Source organism: Pseudopodoces humilis, chromosome 1, assembly GCF_049639895.1.
Source record: "Pseudopodoces humilis isolate 2021_Gansu_Grassland_sample_001 chromosome 1, ASM4963989v1, whole genome shotgun sequence".
Classification (NCBI taxonomy): Eukaryota; Metazoa; Chordata; class Aves; order Passeriformes; family Paridae; genus Pseudopodoces; species Pseudopodoces humilis.
In genome coordinates, this window is record NC_142200.1 from 98223086 (window position 1) to 98239964 (window position 16879).

General features: G+C 37.3%; 1 protein-coding gene across 1 annotated transcript in view; it reads left to right on the forward strand.

Annotated features, from left to right (window-relative positions):
- Nucleotides 1-240: 240 nt before the first annotated feature.
- POU6F2 (POU class 6 homeobox 2) overlaps nucleotides 241-16879 on the forward strand; it is a 308170-nt gene continuing 291531 nt past the window's right edge. The window contains exon 1 of the mRNA XM_088060556.1: nucleotides 241-345. Coding sequence (XP_087916682.1) covers nucleotides 241-345 — 105 coding nt within the window. The remainder of the gene's footprint in view (nucleotides 346-16879) is intronic.

Below are 16879 nucleotides of genomic sequence, written 5' to 3' on the forward strand. Positions count from 1 at the left end.
GAAGATTACAGCAAGTGTTTTCTCTTTGGTGAGTAGCTGTTTGTCTCACTTTATTTACTTGGTATTGGGTATTTGTCAATGTCATTTCATATCTGCAGAAAATTCATACGTTCTATGGAAGTATGTATGTGTGTGAGTGTGCTGAAGGTCACATGACTATTTCATCCTATTTGGTGGAGCAGCTTGACTTTTTTTCCCTTGCTTTTGGTGATGGTTGTGAGTGCAGAAGTTGATTGACAGATGCATGCCAGAAACCCCCATTCTCCTTTTCAAAGACTACATATGATGGATTGCGATCTTTCAGCTCAGCAGGACACAGGGACCATGCAAGCTGTAATTGGTCAGGTATGGAGTCAGCCATTTCTCAACTCCCCTTTTATTTTTTTTTTCACAAGGGTCTAACCATATGATTCACATAATTCATATTTACAGTACCATCTTTCTATCTGTATCTTCAGCTACCAGCGAGTATAGTACTGAAAGTGAGAAAGGCAAAAGAAACACAATAATCTGGCTAGGGAATCACTAGAAAAACCTAAATCACCATCCTTTTCTTCTAATAAACCCCATTTATAATTCAGTCTGAGCTTTACCAAATCAATGTATTTATTAATTTGCTGTTTTATTTTATTTAAATATGCTGAAGTAGAAGAACCGAGGAGTGAAAGTGTTATGTTTGCTGGGGAGTTGCTTTCTATTTGTAATGTTGTTCATTATTTTTATATTGACTGTATTCCTGTACTAGATGCTGTGGCTTTTATTTTTTATTTTTATTTTTTCTTCTTATGCTCCTAATCCTGATAATGTGTGATTGAGCTTGGTAAATGTAGTAGTCTTTGCTGCTGCAGAGGGGCAGCCTGCAAATTAAACACTGCCACAATCTGAAAGGTCCAGGTGGTCTGTTCGTGCTTCCTAATGCAATCCAGCACAACAGCTTTAATAAACAGCTCTATTTAGTTCTCCCTCCCTGTATCCAGGGAAGTGAACTGGTCTGGGGCTGCTGTGATGAAATGCCAGAAGAATATCTCTCAAAGGCCTCACAAGCTGATTTTTAGAGCTTTTCCGTTTTGTCGTCTTTGTCTTCCAAATGGGTCAGTGAGTCCTTCTCTTTCTGTTTTGTGATTTCTTATAAGTCTGTAGTTTTTATATGTGTGATTTAACCATGCTGTTTTGAGCTTTAGCCAGAAGAGAGAAGAATCATTGTCTTTTCATTTGCTTCAAATAATAACCTGAAGTGGGGAAAGAAATTATTTTGTTCTGATGAACAGGGAGGGCTGTTTTCCTGTGAAAGCAGTCGGAGTCAGCTGAGGGTGCTTGTTTTTCTTTTTCTAACAAAATTTTAAGTGCTCAACACTTTCTCATTAACCACTGGCTTGTAAATCAGTCTCTGGTAAAGGGTATTTTTTGAACTCTCAAAAGTTTGTGGTTTTTTGCATATGTTTCCAGTATAGTGAACGCATGCTGCTGAGCTGATGACATAGTATTTGTTTTCTATATGATGGTAGAAAAATACGTATTCTACACACTGTTTTCAAGTAAATTATGCCAAAGCACTGAAGTCCCTCAAAGCACATGGTTTATTAATACCATCGTACATAGTAATGCATTTCTGGGTGGAAAATGTCAAATATGTAATACCATGTTTACCACAGACTTTTATTGCTTTAAATATTTTAAAAATAGAAGATACATTTTTTATTAAAAATCCTCCAAACATTAACAGCTTTCTATTAGTCTGGCTTATACCTAAAATGTGGGGCATACTTGACAGTACTACATTGTGCAAAAGGATGTATTTTACACTGTGTTAATTACCTTTTTGTTTCACCTGCTTAGTCTTACAGAAATATATTTAATGATTGTAAGGCAGATACAATGGCAAGGTTTTGAGCAAGTAAACTTGACAGAAAATGTACGCTAAAATCTTTATAAATGGAAAAGCTTGTAATATCTCTTTAATGTAACTTTTGTTTTCGCATGTAAGAAAGTGTAAGTTAGCTATTTTATGTTTAAGGCTTGCCAACTCTCAGAAAGTGGTTTTGAGGCTGGAAATGGTAGAAGGTTCCTTTTTTTTTTCTGTGTGTAACATTCCATATTTCATGAATTAAAAAAAGTTCAGTGAATGTCTGGAAAAATGTTAATATCATGTGTATTTAATTTCCTAAAATTAATAGCAAGAACATGTACTTAAAAGAAAAATAAATTTAGGTATTTTAGGTGACTAACTTCTGTGGGTTTTCTGTGTCAGACTTTATAGATGTTATTTTTCTGAAACTTACTGTCTTAGGTGCTGCAAACATTTTTTTCAGATAAGCATGTGTGCATATTTACATTTCATATATGTAAGTGTGCACATCAAAAGGTGTTCATAAAAGTCTGTTTTTATTTTGATTAATGGTCCAGTGCTTGGTTGTTGTTATCTGTGTGTTAAGATAGAATAAAAAGTTTAAAAGTATTTTTTTCTGATAAAAAATTATGCATTTTCTGGTTGTATAATGAAAGAGTTAGTTAAAATGTGGGAATCTCAGGCCAATCAGTATAATTACCATACTTTGCTGAAAATAGACACAGACTTTCTGTATGAACTTTAAGAGAAAATAACTGTCAAAAGGCAAGCCTTATGGCAGAAAATCTTTCCACACTGTAATCTCTATTTTGTATTGATAAATAGTTAAGGTTTGCATATTTAGTAGTTGCATATTTTTAGAAAAAAATTTATTTCCTGACACTATTCGAAAAAGTTCTTAAACGCCTTTGCTAACTTTCAAACCTCCAAACCCAAAAAATTGGATAATTGTTTATAATTTGGCCTTTTTATGTGAGCATTGTATTTTTTTCCAGTCATAAGAATGAGGTTTTTTTCACTAATCCTGCAGATGTAGCTCTAAATTCGGTATTGTTTACTGCTAATGGAATTTGAACTTGCCTAATTAAAAATCCAAACTGTACATATATAGCTGATGCAAAGGAGATCAGACACACTAGCAGTTTTTTGTAGTTCAAGCATTAGTCTGTGTATGACACAAATGGAATAGCAGGAGGATACTGATTTAAAGGCATTTTCAACACCAAGTGCTTGTTCATCATTAAATGCATTTTTGACCTTTTTAAAAAAAAAGTTTGGATTTCATCTGTGTCTAACCACCAGCCCACAGTGGTTCCCACTGGTGATGGCAGTGGTGGACAGAGTGTTACAATTCTGACCATTATGCAGCGCCTGGGTGTACTGGGTCCAGGGTGCAGAATTGCTTGTGAACCTTCCCTCTGGATTTTTCCTCCCCCAAGCAAGCAATAAAACAGCCAAGTACTCTGAAGAACAACCTCCTTGCCTTGTGTGTCAAGATCTAGAAGCTCATTGCTCATAGTGAATTTGATTCATAACTGGAGTGTTTGGCATGAAACCCTGATCCCTGCCAGCAATAGTCTGTAGCATCCTTCCTTGCATGCCAAACCGCAAGATCCATTATTTCTTCAATTGTGTTTTGCTCTTATAGAAACTATTAGCTGGATTTTTATGCCATATTCCCTATATATCCTGAGCTCGTCTGAATGAACAGGTAATTAAATGTACCATCTAATTATTCCAATGATGTTATAATTTGTTTGCCTTGTATCCTTTCTAAAACCTCTACTATACCTTTTTCTTATTCTTTTTTCTCTCCATCCTTTTTTTTTTTTTTTTTTTTTTCTTTCAGACCTGAGCTTGTGAGTGACAGGTTAGTTCATCAGCATTACAGCCCTCCTGTTTTTGTCTCATCTCATGCAGACAGGTCACTGTGTCCAATCACCCTTCTGGCTCTGCTGTCGCCAGGGGAGCCCAGGCCAGCCTGCCATCTTGATCCACCGGCCTGAGGGCCCAGGCTGGCTGCACATTTCTGTGTTCACTGGCTCTTGCAAATATAGTAAAGTGGGAAAGAGGAGGGGAGCAGCTTAAATTAGATCTCTGTATATTTAGAGGAAGCAAATTAGGTAACACTCTTCTTCAAATAAGCATGTGTTTGCAGTTATTATTGCTATGTTTGAGTGCTCTTTCCACAAGTTTAGCATGTTTATTTCTGTATTTCAATGGTATCCTCCAAATGATCTCACCATGTAGTAAAAGGTATTTATGCAAGGGTAAACATGCTCTTTTCCCATAGAGTGTTCTCCAGTTTATGAATCTGATACATTGCTGCAGCCAATGTGGGTCTTTGTGTTCTGTCTCAGTTTGTTGCCATTTTTAATTTTTATTTTTTTTTTGGGTTCTTTCTCATGATTAACCACAATAGAACATGTTTCAGAGAAGCCATTCCTTTTGTAGTTTTTGGTCATTTTTCAGAAGTTTAATCTGTTGTCAGTGTTGTTTTTATATTGCAGACTAATATGTATCCAGGAGTTTAATTTTTACCAAATGAAGGTCATATCTATAATGTTATTTTGTCTTGAGCAATCTCTACATTATTTTTCTTGTAGCAGTAGAGAAGTTATTTTTCTCTTAGAATATCTGTTTCCAGCTCTAATCTAATATAAAAAAATGTCTATAACATATACAAACAGAAAATAGCCATATTACATGTAAATTTAGGGCCCACTAGTATAAGACAGGAAGGAATTGTGCCCTTTTGTCTTTGTTTTTGGAGAAATCACGTTCTTTCAAGTAAGAATCACTGTAAGGATGATCACTTGCATAAGTAAGGCCAGACTACTTGTCCCCTTGGCTGCTCACTGTATATCCAGAACAAACATTATAGTCCTTTACAGTCATCAGCAGTGGTTTTCTACAGTTCAAGACTGTGAGGGAAAGACTTACGGACAGGTACACATTGACTGTGTTTTTCAGTAGTAGAGAGACAATGTAAACAGTAAGAAATATGCTTGAAAAACTTCAAAACCATACTTTTAATATTTATGAACAAGCTGGTACTCTGGTAATGAAGCATTCCATCTTTGCAGAAACCCACTGTTGTATACACTCTCTAGAATACTGTGTCCCTAAGAATTATTACTGTAAGGAGATGCAGGAATGTGGCTGTAATATTTTACAGTATAAATATTTGTTGTAGAGGAGTTTGGGTCTTGTTAATTTAATACATGTAAATTCTTTGGTCCTAGGCCTGGATTCCAGGAAAAGAATGCATTTTTCTGTTGACTTTTGCTTTCACAGCAGAAAAGACGAATTTTTATCATTTTGATTCATACTTAAAAAGATTTTTCTTCTTTTCACACTAAAATTGTATTTTAATTGAAATCAGCTTTCTAAAAACATCTTTAGTAATTTTTTCTTATTGAATTTCTTTATTATTTTCTGTTTTGTACTACTGTGCTGTCTCATCTGTGGGTCAGGCCAGCCAATTAAGAGGTCAAATTTTAAAAAAAGCTGTGATTTGTATTCTATGTATATTCGCTATATTTTAATTGTAAGAGAAAAATGAAGTACGTCAGATGACCTTTAAATTGCTGGACAAGTGACACTCCTCCAGTGATGTAGATTATTATCTTTTGGCAATGCATTTACATTCAAGTACCTCTGTTATGTTTCCTAGATTCTAGACTGATAAACTAAATATCAGTCTGGCCCATTTTTGTGTGTACAGTGCATAGAAGTGACTGCTGAGCCTCTTATCTTACAGTGACCTGTAGCTGTAACAAGACTTTTATTTTTCTTCTCTGATCTTAACTGCAACTCAAATGGAAGAAAATAAAAGGACAATCGAAGAGAAATTGTATACAGCACTTTCAACTTTAGATGAAGATATGGCAAAATACTCTTTTTTACTGTGATTTACATTGTTCAGCAACATTAGTTGCTTTTTATTCTGAAATTCTAAAAATGGAAGAATCTCAGATCAGGCAATTTTGAACATGTGCATATTTATCTCTTACTAAACTTAACTAGACTTAAACATGTAGCTAAAAGTTGGCCAGCAAATCACTTAAGCCCATAAGAAGTCTGCAACTGCTAAATCTTCAAGTGCACAGAATGATACTGAATTCAGTGGGATTCCTCATATATATAACAACTGGCAGTATCTGGTCCAACAAGCCTATTGTGTTACTGTAACTTCTAATAAACATAACAAGGTCTGGCTTAAATACTAACTGAGTAATTGTTGTACAAACTGTTTTACAATTTGAATTGGCTATTAGGAACAAAGATAGTAACTCAAAGGTCTTGAACATTTAATTTTGGAGGATATCAGGGCTACAAGCTAATGGACTAGCACTTCAGGGGTTTTGTTTCAACACTGGCTTCGAAACCTCTGTGATGTGTAGTACTTTCTCTTCAAAAGAGATATATTAGTTGATGTTTGCTGCTAGTTCTCTGTTGACTGGTAGTGCTGTTCTACAGTAGTGCTTTATCTAACTGTTAGATCAAAAGAAAATTTTGAAGATCAAGGGACAGTCCTGCATTTCTAGCCATTCTTAAAGAGGTAGTGGGAGAAAGCTTCATTTAAAAAAATGGTTGGGGGGAGAAAGAGAGGATGCAAATATCTTTATTTCAAACAATCCTTACATGGCAACTTATATAAATAAAATTTTCTTAAACTGTTTAGAAAAGATTTTGTGGTTACTAATAAGCCTGTTTGTTTCTATCAGTATTTGTATATGCCATACTATATATAGCAAAACTATATCCAACAAACTTTTACTGACATGAGTAATAGCAACTGATACTGTTTAATGACTTGAACATGAACAAATTATTTTCAGAGATGAGGGCCTCATAAATGCATCTTGCTCTCTGCTGTAGTACAGCTGTCCCGTGTCCTTTGCACATGTGAATGAGGATTTACAAAGCAGAATTCTGATAGTTGTTCTTGTCAAAACACATAGGTCTTGTCTTGACGGACTTTCCTGTGCCACCTTACTGTTAAAGAAATCCAATAATTTGACAAGCAGTGCTACAAAATCACACTTGAGAGAGTAATTTTTGACCCTGTGATATTTCCAGTGAGTGTTACCTAAACTACTTGCTAAATATGACCTATTCCCAAAGGTGACTCATTCCAGGATGGTGTTCTGAATCCACAAATGGGGAAGGGCATTGTAAAGGGAAATAGGACCTTAAGCAAAAGAAAAAAAATAAAAGTTAAAATGGAACTTAATGCTATTTCTCTCATTGATTCCATGAAGAAACTATTATTTTATAGGTTGCTAACATTTTCAGGGATCTTGGACTCATGTGCATTTGGAAGACAGAATCCAGCTATGGATTGGCACTTCCGAAAAAGAAATATTACATGGACAACAATAAAAGACAAAAGTGTTTTTTAGCTACCCCCTGCTAAGGAAACAAGTTTCAAGAAACAGAAAATAACAGAGCATGAGTGTTTTGCAAGCAGATTAGTGAAAGTTATGTTAATAGCTTCTGCACACAGCTGCTGCTAGACATATTGTAAGTGATACTTCTGTATCAGAATGTTCTATTTTTCACTAAAATGTTTACATGTCTAACTGCTTTTTCACTTACAAATCCAACTTATGGAACTCTAATGCAGTTTTTACTTGAGCTTTTTCTTATGTTTCAAGGGCAATGAAGTTTTACTGGAATAAAAAGCTGATGGCTTTAGCCTATTCCTGAAAGACACAGTTTTTTTGGAGGGGGGGGTGGAAATAAATAGCTAAAAATAGATTTGCAGCACAGACTAAGACTGAAACAACAATATTAGTGACTAGAATGTTTCATATCCTTGCTTCAAGCTTATGAATTAAAATCACATTGTCTCCCATCAGTGGCAAACCAGCATCAGCTTTAATTTTTCATAGTATACCACATTAAAGGCTGTCATTGTTTAGGGGTTTTTTAATTATAAAAATGGAGAAATGTGCCTGATACTGAATCCACCTTTAAAAATACAAAAAAAAAAAAAAAGGCTAAAGATGAAAATAATTCTGATAATGGTTAAGTCAGGTATTTCTGAGACACTGTCATTGGGTCTATAACCTTTGCTACTAGAATCAGATGCTGCCAAGTGCTGAATGCATTTGGAGTCCTGGATTCCCCCCTAGTTTTGTTAGGCAGAACACTGTTCCAATGAAATAAAATAATCTGGAATAAAGAATTGTGCTGCTATAGGAAACCAACAGTTATTGCAAGATTGCCAACCATTAAATCTTACCTTCTCTTTGCTGCACCCATCCCTTTCTGTGTACAAAATGTGCTTCCCATTTTTCAAATGGATTATACAAAGCAGAAATAATATAAGATTTGTATAATTCTAATCTTTTGGAAGAAAGGTTGAAAGTTGTGGCAAACGTAAATGTGGCTTCTATCGTGGAAGGATAAAGCAGAAAATATCGAACTCATTTTGCTTAGTGTCAGTCATGATGATTTATCGTTATAGTCAGGGCAAACTACGATCTTGGAGTAGAAACAATTTTGTCCATTAAGAGGGAAAAAAACAACTCCAAAACCCAGAATGTTCCAGTTTGATTCTTATGTCCTTAGGGTTGCAATATTGAATTCAGAATTGGGGAAGCTTAATCTTGCAGCCAGATTTGACAAGATGCTGGTTGAGCAGTAGGCAGAAGTGATGGTTTGTGTGTTGTAATGCCCATGGTGGGAAATAAAGAAAGATAACAAGATTTTTCCAGAAGTCTGTGTGCAGTATTCACCACCTGCTCCAGCTTGTCACCAAAGTAGACAAGAAAACTTTGTGTGTGCAAGTTGGTGAGCAACACTTGCAGTTTCAAAGCCTGACAGATGACAAACTTGGAGTGCTCTAAAACAGCGTGTGAAGGGTTCACAATAGCTCTGAACACAGCTGTTTGTTTGTTTTGGTGCTATTGCTTATTTAAAGGGTGATCATGGAACCATTTGAGCACATCCATAAGCATCCCTACAACTTATTGGGAAACTCTCATGAGCAGCACGTTGTGCATTGGACAATATAATGCTAAAGGCTTGGATCTCCTTTGGTTACAAGAGGATATAGACATGTACTGCTGGAAAAATATAAGCCAGTTCTTCATCTCCACTCAGTTAATCCTGGAGAGTAGAAATCCATATGTGTGTGTGTGTATTTGTATGTGTATGTGTATGCGTGTGTGTGTGTGTGTGTGTGTGTGTGTGTGTGTGTGTGTGTGTGTGTACTGGGGTGTGTAGCCAAAAACTTGGAGGCTGAAACTGAAATTGGCAGGTGTTTGGAAAGTAAGACCTGGATTCTGAATAGTCAAACAACACAAAAGAAGCTGAAGATTGGAGTTTCTTTCCCTAAATATCTGATTATTGTCCATTTATTTTTCTAGTTCATGTTGGATTTTAGCAAGAAGAGAAATTTAAGGTTGCCCTGTAACTAGGGATTTAGAGTGACTCTGTAATGAATATTAACCCAGGAGGCATATGGATATTCAGCAAACCTTTGCTCTACTCTGCTCATGTCCTTATGTTAGACCCATCACTGTAGTTATTAGATCTCAAAGATTACATTCTTTGATCTAGTGCTTTCTAAATCCTTAAACCACGGTTTATTTATTTAAAAGGTTATATCCAGCATTGGATTGGATTGTAAAGTACCCTTTGACTCTCATGAAGGACACACAAGAAACAGATGCTTCTGAGGGCGTATTTCCTTCTGACCATGAAGTACCACAGCATTTTATTGAATTAAGAACTGCACAAAGATCTGTGCTTTTAATCTGGCCAGTATGTTGAGAATTTTTTTACCTCAGTGGTATCGTGCTACCATTCATTTCTGATACAACAAATATTAAGGTATATAGGTGAATTTCAGTTACACTTTAAATTAAAAAAGCTGCCAAGTAGCTTTATATTTTCCTAAGAATATAAATAAAAGCTAAGTTAAACCTCAGACAGATGTTTAACATGAGCATGTTCAGGATGGGTTCTGGGGGGTCTCTTTTCTATCTGATGTTTACCAGGATTCATCAGAAGTAAATCTGTGTGGGTAAACAGAGTTACATTTGGACAAACAGGATCAGCAGCAGTCTTTAAGCTTGTTCTGTCAAATTCAGAAGCCCTTACATGAGCAAATTTACCAGTGCAGTGCATGTTTGAATAATTAGTGATTCCTAAGATAACCAGAAAGAAGGCACAGAAAGGAAAAGAGAACAACACTAAAATTAAACCCAGTGTGCTTCATCCTAACTGATATTAATTATACCCTCTCCAAACAGATCTTTTTATTTTCCCAGTCAGTCCTGCAAAGTAAACTGTAAAAATATTTTATATATTTTCCCTTTATTTTGGAAAAACAAGACTAAAAATGGTATCTGAAAAGATAAAATTCACTAAAAAATGGTGGTTATTTTTTCATTTTTATAATGCTTGTGTTTGGTTATTTATCTTTTTTGAGAAGTTCAACCACTGGAGATAGTAGCTTAATGCTACTTTATACTGGGACCTCGTTATACCATCTGGAAGTACAAACCAGCTGTAAAGTGGGTTGTAAGAGTAATTTATTTATGCGTACTTTGAAGTTTTTTTATATATCCATGAATGGTAGAAATCCACCTTGATGTAAATAGGGATAGAGTCCAAATAAACGGTCTAGAATTTTCATTTTTTTCAGATAGAAATGAAAAAGGGATAGGCAGATATGAGATTGGGGGAAAAGAGGAAGGCGAAAGCCTTATTTAGTTACAAATAGATATCCTTTAACAGACAAGGTGAAAGGTCCAAATCCTGTTTTATTGGCCTCCATCTATATCTTTGCTGGCAGTGATGAAAATATGAAAAGGAGGGAAGAGAGCACTACTCAAACCATACTAGTCAAGGCTGCTTTCTCAATCAATTTGGTTTTAAAATGAGTATGTTTAAAACAAAAGGCTTAATCTAGTTCTCTCTTTTCTTTTTTCTTTTTTTTTTTTTTACCCTGTGGGCTGCAGTGTTGCTTGCTGTGACATTTGACAAAGATCTATCTTTCCAGAGCATTATTCAGTTAGTATACCTGGATTAGTGGAAAAAGAAAACAAATTAAAATCCATAGGAATTAGCATCAATTAAATTCCCTCTTTCTATACTTTCTATTGAAAGTTGCATTCTTCAGCTCCAAGTCAAAGAGTGAATAAAAACAGCAAAGAAAAAAAAAAAGCAAAGCAAAGAATGACAGTTATGCTAATGAGGAATACCTGAGAATTAGTCAGACATGGGAAAAAATATTAAAATAGCATTTTTGGCATCGACACAAGAGTTTCCTTTGAAATTTTGAGAAGCTTCCTACTCCATTTTATTTCATAATCCCTTTTAAATGGGAACATAGGAGGCTTAAGGGATTCTGTGAAGTTGTGAGATATTTCTCTCTTTGCTTCCCCATTTTGTGAGAGCCTAAGGGAAAAATATTGACAGAACTTGTAGAACCTTCTATAATTGAAGTAGCCCAGTATTTCCTATTTTAAGACCTTTGCTTCTGCTCTTAGTATTTCCACCTGGTTGGCTAACTCTTCCTGAATACTTTTGAAGGCAATTTCTGCTAAAATACTTCAGTTGTTCCCTAGGAAGATAGGGAAATATGGGATATTTTTGCCCATTTTAAAAATACATCAGACTTAAGAGTAAAACTCTGAATATGTTGAGGAGTAGGAGCATTGAACTTCACATGTCTCTTCAGGTATCCTGTGACAAGCCACCCATGCTTGATTATATTCCAAGACTTTGAGAAATGTAGTTGGCACATGTACTTTGGAACTCTAAATAGCTACATCCCCTAAAAATTCACAGAAAAAGGAACCTTGTGAATGAACCTCAGAAAATCACCTGCACATGGACAGGATCAGCTTATCAAGTCACATCCAATTTATATCTGTAAATGCTTCCTGAGAAACTCCATCCAATTCCAAAATTCATGAGCACAAGTTCCACAGTATCTTTGTCCTATTCATTGCACCAAGTAAAGCCCATATATTCTTGCCTCTTTTAGGAGTATCAGATTATTTCTGTCCCCCTTGAAATACTAACTTCCCACTATGCCTGTCGTGGGAAACTGCAGAGGTGACACAGCTATATTGTTTATGTAAGAACTTTGCAGATTAGGTTCTTTTAGTGTGTTTTTTTCCTCAATATTTGGTATATAGTTGATATATACTGTTACTTTGATTCCTAGAAATTGTGGGAAGTTTATGTATGTGCACATGAACATGTTTATACATATATACACATATATATTTATTTTGTGCCAAATGCCAAATTCTAAAAAAGTCTTATTCTATTTTAAAGTGGGGCTTGTTGTCTTTGCATGATTTTAAAAGATTAAAAAAGATAATTTTTAAAGAAAAAGTAACTTTGACTAAAGCACTCAAACTGTCCTGCTTATAAAATGTCAGGCTGAGACATATGGGCTTTTATTTCCTCTTTCATATGAATGGTAGGATTAAAGATTCTAAGACAGCTGAATTTTCATTCAGAATGAAAAATTTCCCAGAGATCTTGCCATTATTATTTCCAACAGCCAAATCTATCTACTTACCCGGTAGTTTTTCTTGAACAGTGACTGACTTCGAGATTTTTTGATATATATAGACTCTGGTCTTTGCACAAAGACACATTAAGCCCCCATAATAGGGGATACTTGGCTCTTGAGTCTCCCCTGCCTCAACTAGTTATTTACAATGTTAAAAATGGAAGCATTGCAAAGCCAAGTGCTTTTTTTCACTTTAAGTGTTCAATATAGTCCCTTTACTGCAAAGTAAAAGCTTCAGGTTCCTATGGGGAAGCAACATTGGATTATTATTTGAACAGATATAATTACTACTATTGGCAACTTGAAGTCACTTTAATTCCTATGCTACACCAATTTTATCTCTGACAGGAGGGGATAATTTTCTGAAACTTATTTAGCTTCTTTTGAGCATTATTTACAATCATATAATCTCATGTATGATTTAAGAGAATGTTTCCATGCTGAAGGAGAACTGGGAATAGGTAACCTGTACACACCGGGGTGATGTGCAAAGGGGGAACAATAACTGCCAACATGGGGGTGTGGAAAAGGTGGGGCTAGAAGAAAGCAGGAGATGCAGTGTGGAAGGAGGGCATGGCAGTCAGAGGAGAGGTGTTTTGGTAAGGTTGAAAATTTGAAGTTTTTTCTAATAAGTTTTTTATGGATTTATATATTGAACTAATAAGGACTCAAAAAGGTCAAAAGATTAGGACTAGAAACCAGGATTACATTGTTGCAGAGAGCTGTGTGAACCTGTTGTGTACAAGAAAACTGAGTACTATAAAACTACATCCATGTTATATCTTTTCTCTTCATCTTTATCCATTCAGCATCTGCTCAGATACAAGTTCAGGGCCCATCTTACAAGGCATCAGAAAACCATGTTTGTGGTAGTGGTGCAGCAAGAACTGAGAAAAGCATAAAACCAGGGCTCAATTCCATCACCTTCCTGTTCTGTATTAGTACATTACAAAGCTTTTAGGCGTTGCAAAACTGATGTTAATCTCCTTAATTCCATTTTTATTCCTTAACTGAAGGAATCAGCACAGGAATTGTCTGGTGGCAAATCTGGGCCCACAGTGTTTCTGATAGATTACAAAACCAAGAACAAGTCTATGAAGCTCTAGTCATGTCTAGTCTCTAGACATGACTTAGATCCAGACCTGTTCTGTTACCAGAGGTGTTGCTGGCCATGGTATCAGTCCCTCCCTCAATGTTATTTAATGACTTTTTTTGAATTTGCTTCAAACAAAAGTTTGTTTCTTGGTCAGTGTCTTTCTGCTTTGAATCAGCTTTGACTTGGTTAATGCCTCCTTGGACACACACTGTATCTGCAGCTGTCTCCAGCATGAGCATAGAAGGGTAAAGCATAGGAGGATAAAGTATATATTTCATCCCCCCCTTTCATGATTTCATCTCTTCACTTCAGGCTAGAGAAAGAAAATAATTATTATTTTATTAAGTTTTACTAAAATAATACTTTTTTTTCCCTCACAAGTGATCTGATAAGAATGGGATTTGTGGGCAAGCTCACATTGGTATCCAAGGCGTGTAGGTGTATAACTGAGTCACTTTATGCTGCAGTCCCATGTCAGAAAATATTTGGGTGACCACTGTTAAAAGACTGTGATTCCTTTCTGAGTTGCTTCCTAAATTAGAGTTATGAAATACAGATCAAAGATCCATGAAAATGAGATGGCCTCTTCTCCAGCATGTAAGAATGTGGGAAGAGTGTGGCCAGTAGGTTGAGGGAGGTGATCTTTCCTCTCTACTCCTCCTAGTGAGGCCACATCTGGAGAGCCATGTCTAGTTCTGGACTCCTCAGTACAAGAAAGACAAGGGGAGGCCCAGCAGAAGGCCACAAAGATAATCAGAGGTCTGGAGCATCTCTCTTATGAGGAGGGACTGTGGAAGCTGGGCCTGATGCATAGAAATATCTCAAAGGAAGTTGCCAAGGGGATGGTGGCAGACTCTTCCATGGTGCTCAGTGGCAGGACAAGGAGTGATGGCCATAAACTAAACCACAAAAAGTTCCACCTCAACATGAAGAACTTATTTATATTGAGGGTCACAGAGCCCTGGAACAGGCTGCCCAGGGAGACTGTGGAGTCTCTCTCCCACCTGGATGCATTTCTGTGTAAGCTGTCTTGGCAGAATGCTGGACTAGACAATCTACAGAGGTTCCTTCCAAACTTAACAATTATGTAATTCTGTGGTTCTCTGTGTAGTTCAAGCTTGGAAAAAGTGTGTGATTAATTTTTCTTAGTTTTGGTAGTGTCTTTCTCGTGGATTACAGTTTAAAGACTGAACCACAACTACAACAATTCCCCTGCAACAAACCAACTGGCTTTTGATAGGTGGAAAACTTTTCTTCTAAGAGGAAAGACAGATAACAGGTGAAAAAGTAGGACATTAATGGAGAGCTTTGAAAGATGTTTCTAAAAGGAGGAACAAAGCAGTAATTACTCTGCCAGTGCATATATGAGTATGGGTGTAATTTTTTCATATTGGGTTCTTTTTCCCAACAGCCTGATGAAGGTTTTGACATTTAAGCTGCAAAGATGAGAAAGCCGTTCTCAAACCTCAGTTTTAATACTACACCATCATACTACTAGATTCCTTTTAGACTAAATAAATCACAGGCAAAAACTGGATTAATTTGAGAGTCTATCCTTTGCTGTGGTTAGTCAAGTATTGCATTACAGAATTGCTAACAAGCTTTCTTCTCAACAGAATGTGTGTTGGACTTATTACAATGCTCTCCACTTGTAGAAACTTCTGTATCAAAGAGGCTTATGCTTGAATAGTATTAGGGCAGCATGTCTTTCTTAAAGAATCTGCACCAGTGCTGCCTTGCCTTGAGTTGCATGTGCAGTTTAGATTACCACAATATAAAAAAGACATGAAGCTATTAGAGAGCATCCAGAGGAAGGTGTATTGGGCTTACATGGCCAAGTTTTGGTTGTAGGGGGATGCAGGGGTGGCTTCTGTGAAGAGCTGCCAGAAGTTTCTTTCTTGTCTGGCAGAGCCAACCTCTGGGACCGCCAAAGATGGATGTGCCACTGATTAAGGCTGGGCTAATCAGAGATGATGGCAACACAGAACACCTCTGTGATAACAGATTTAAGTGGAAAGGAAAAAAGAATAGTTACTGTGCAGAAGTAATTGCAGCCACAGAAGAGTGGAGTGAGAACATGTGAGGAAGACAACTCTGCAGACACCAAGATGAGTGGGAAAGGAGGAGGAGGAAGTGCTCCAGGCACTGGAGCTGGGATTCCCCTGAAGGCTGTGGTGATAACTATGGTGAAGCAGCTGTACCCCTGCAGCCTGTGGAGAACCAAGGGGAGGCAGAGATCCATCTGCAGCCCATGGAAGAGCCTGTGCCAGAGCAGGTGGATGCCTGAAAGGGGGCTGCGACCCCATGGGAGTCCCATGGAGAGAAAAGCCCACTCTGGAGCAGCCTGTCCTCGAAGAACTGCACCCTGTGGAAGAGTGACCCACACTGCAGCAGTTTGGGGAGGACTGTTGCCTGTGGGATGGGCTTAAATTGCAGCAGTTCACAGGGAGATGCTGCCCATGAGATGGACTCATGCTGGGGAAGTTAATGGAGAGCTATTTCCCATGGGAGGACCCATGCTGGAGCAGGGGGAGGAACCCTGAGTAGCAGAAGAAATGATGGAACTGACAATAACCCCCATTCCCTGTCTCTCTGTGCCACTGGGGGAGGAGTTAGAGCAGGGTGTTTTTAAGGTATGATTTTATTTCCAATTATTCTGCTCTGATCTTAGTGATAAATTCAATTTATATCTTCAATTCTAGCCTCTTTTGCCCATGGTGGTATTTAGTGAGAGATCTCTCCCAGTCCTTGTCTCAGCTCATGAACCCTTCATTATATTTCTCTACTCTGCCCAGCTGCAGAGGGGAGTGAGAGTGGCTTTGGTGGGTGCCTGGCATCCACTCAGCATCAACCCACCACAGAGGGCCATGAGAATGGTGAAGGGCCTTGAGAGGAAGCCATATCAAGAGGGGCTGAGGTCACTTGGTCTGTTCAGCCTGGAGGAGAATGAGGGGAGACCTCACTGTGCTGTTCAACATCCTCACAAGGGGAAGTGGAAGGGCAGGAATGGATCTCTTCACTCTCATGAACTGTGAGAGGACTTGAGGAACTTACATGAATCTAAGCAAGAGGGGGCTAAGGTTAGATATCAGGAAATGGTTCTTCACCCAGAGGATGGTTGGGCACTGGAACAGGCTCCCCAGTGGTCACAGCACCAAGGCTGACACATCTCAAGAAGCAGTTGAAGCAAGAGAGTTAGAAATTAGAGATTAATTGATTAGGGATAGCTAACTTGGAAATGTATATTGCCTTTAAAATGTATTCTGCTTGGTAGAAAATGTTTATTGTCTCTGTAACCTTTGCTATGCTTTCAAAAGCAGGATGGACATCTGCCATGCTTGCAAAAACAGCATGAAAGAATGCAAGACTTGTGATAAGGAGGGAG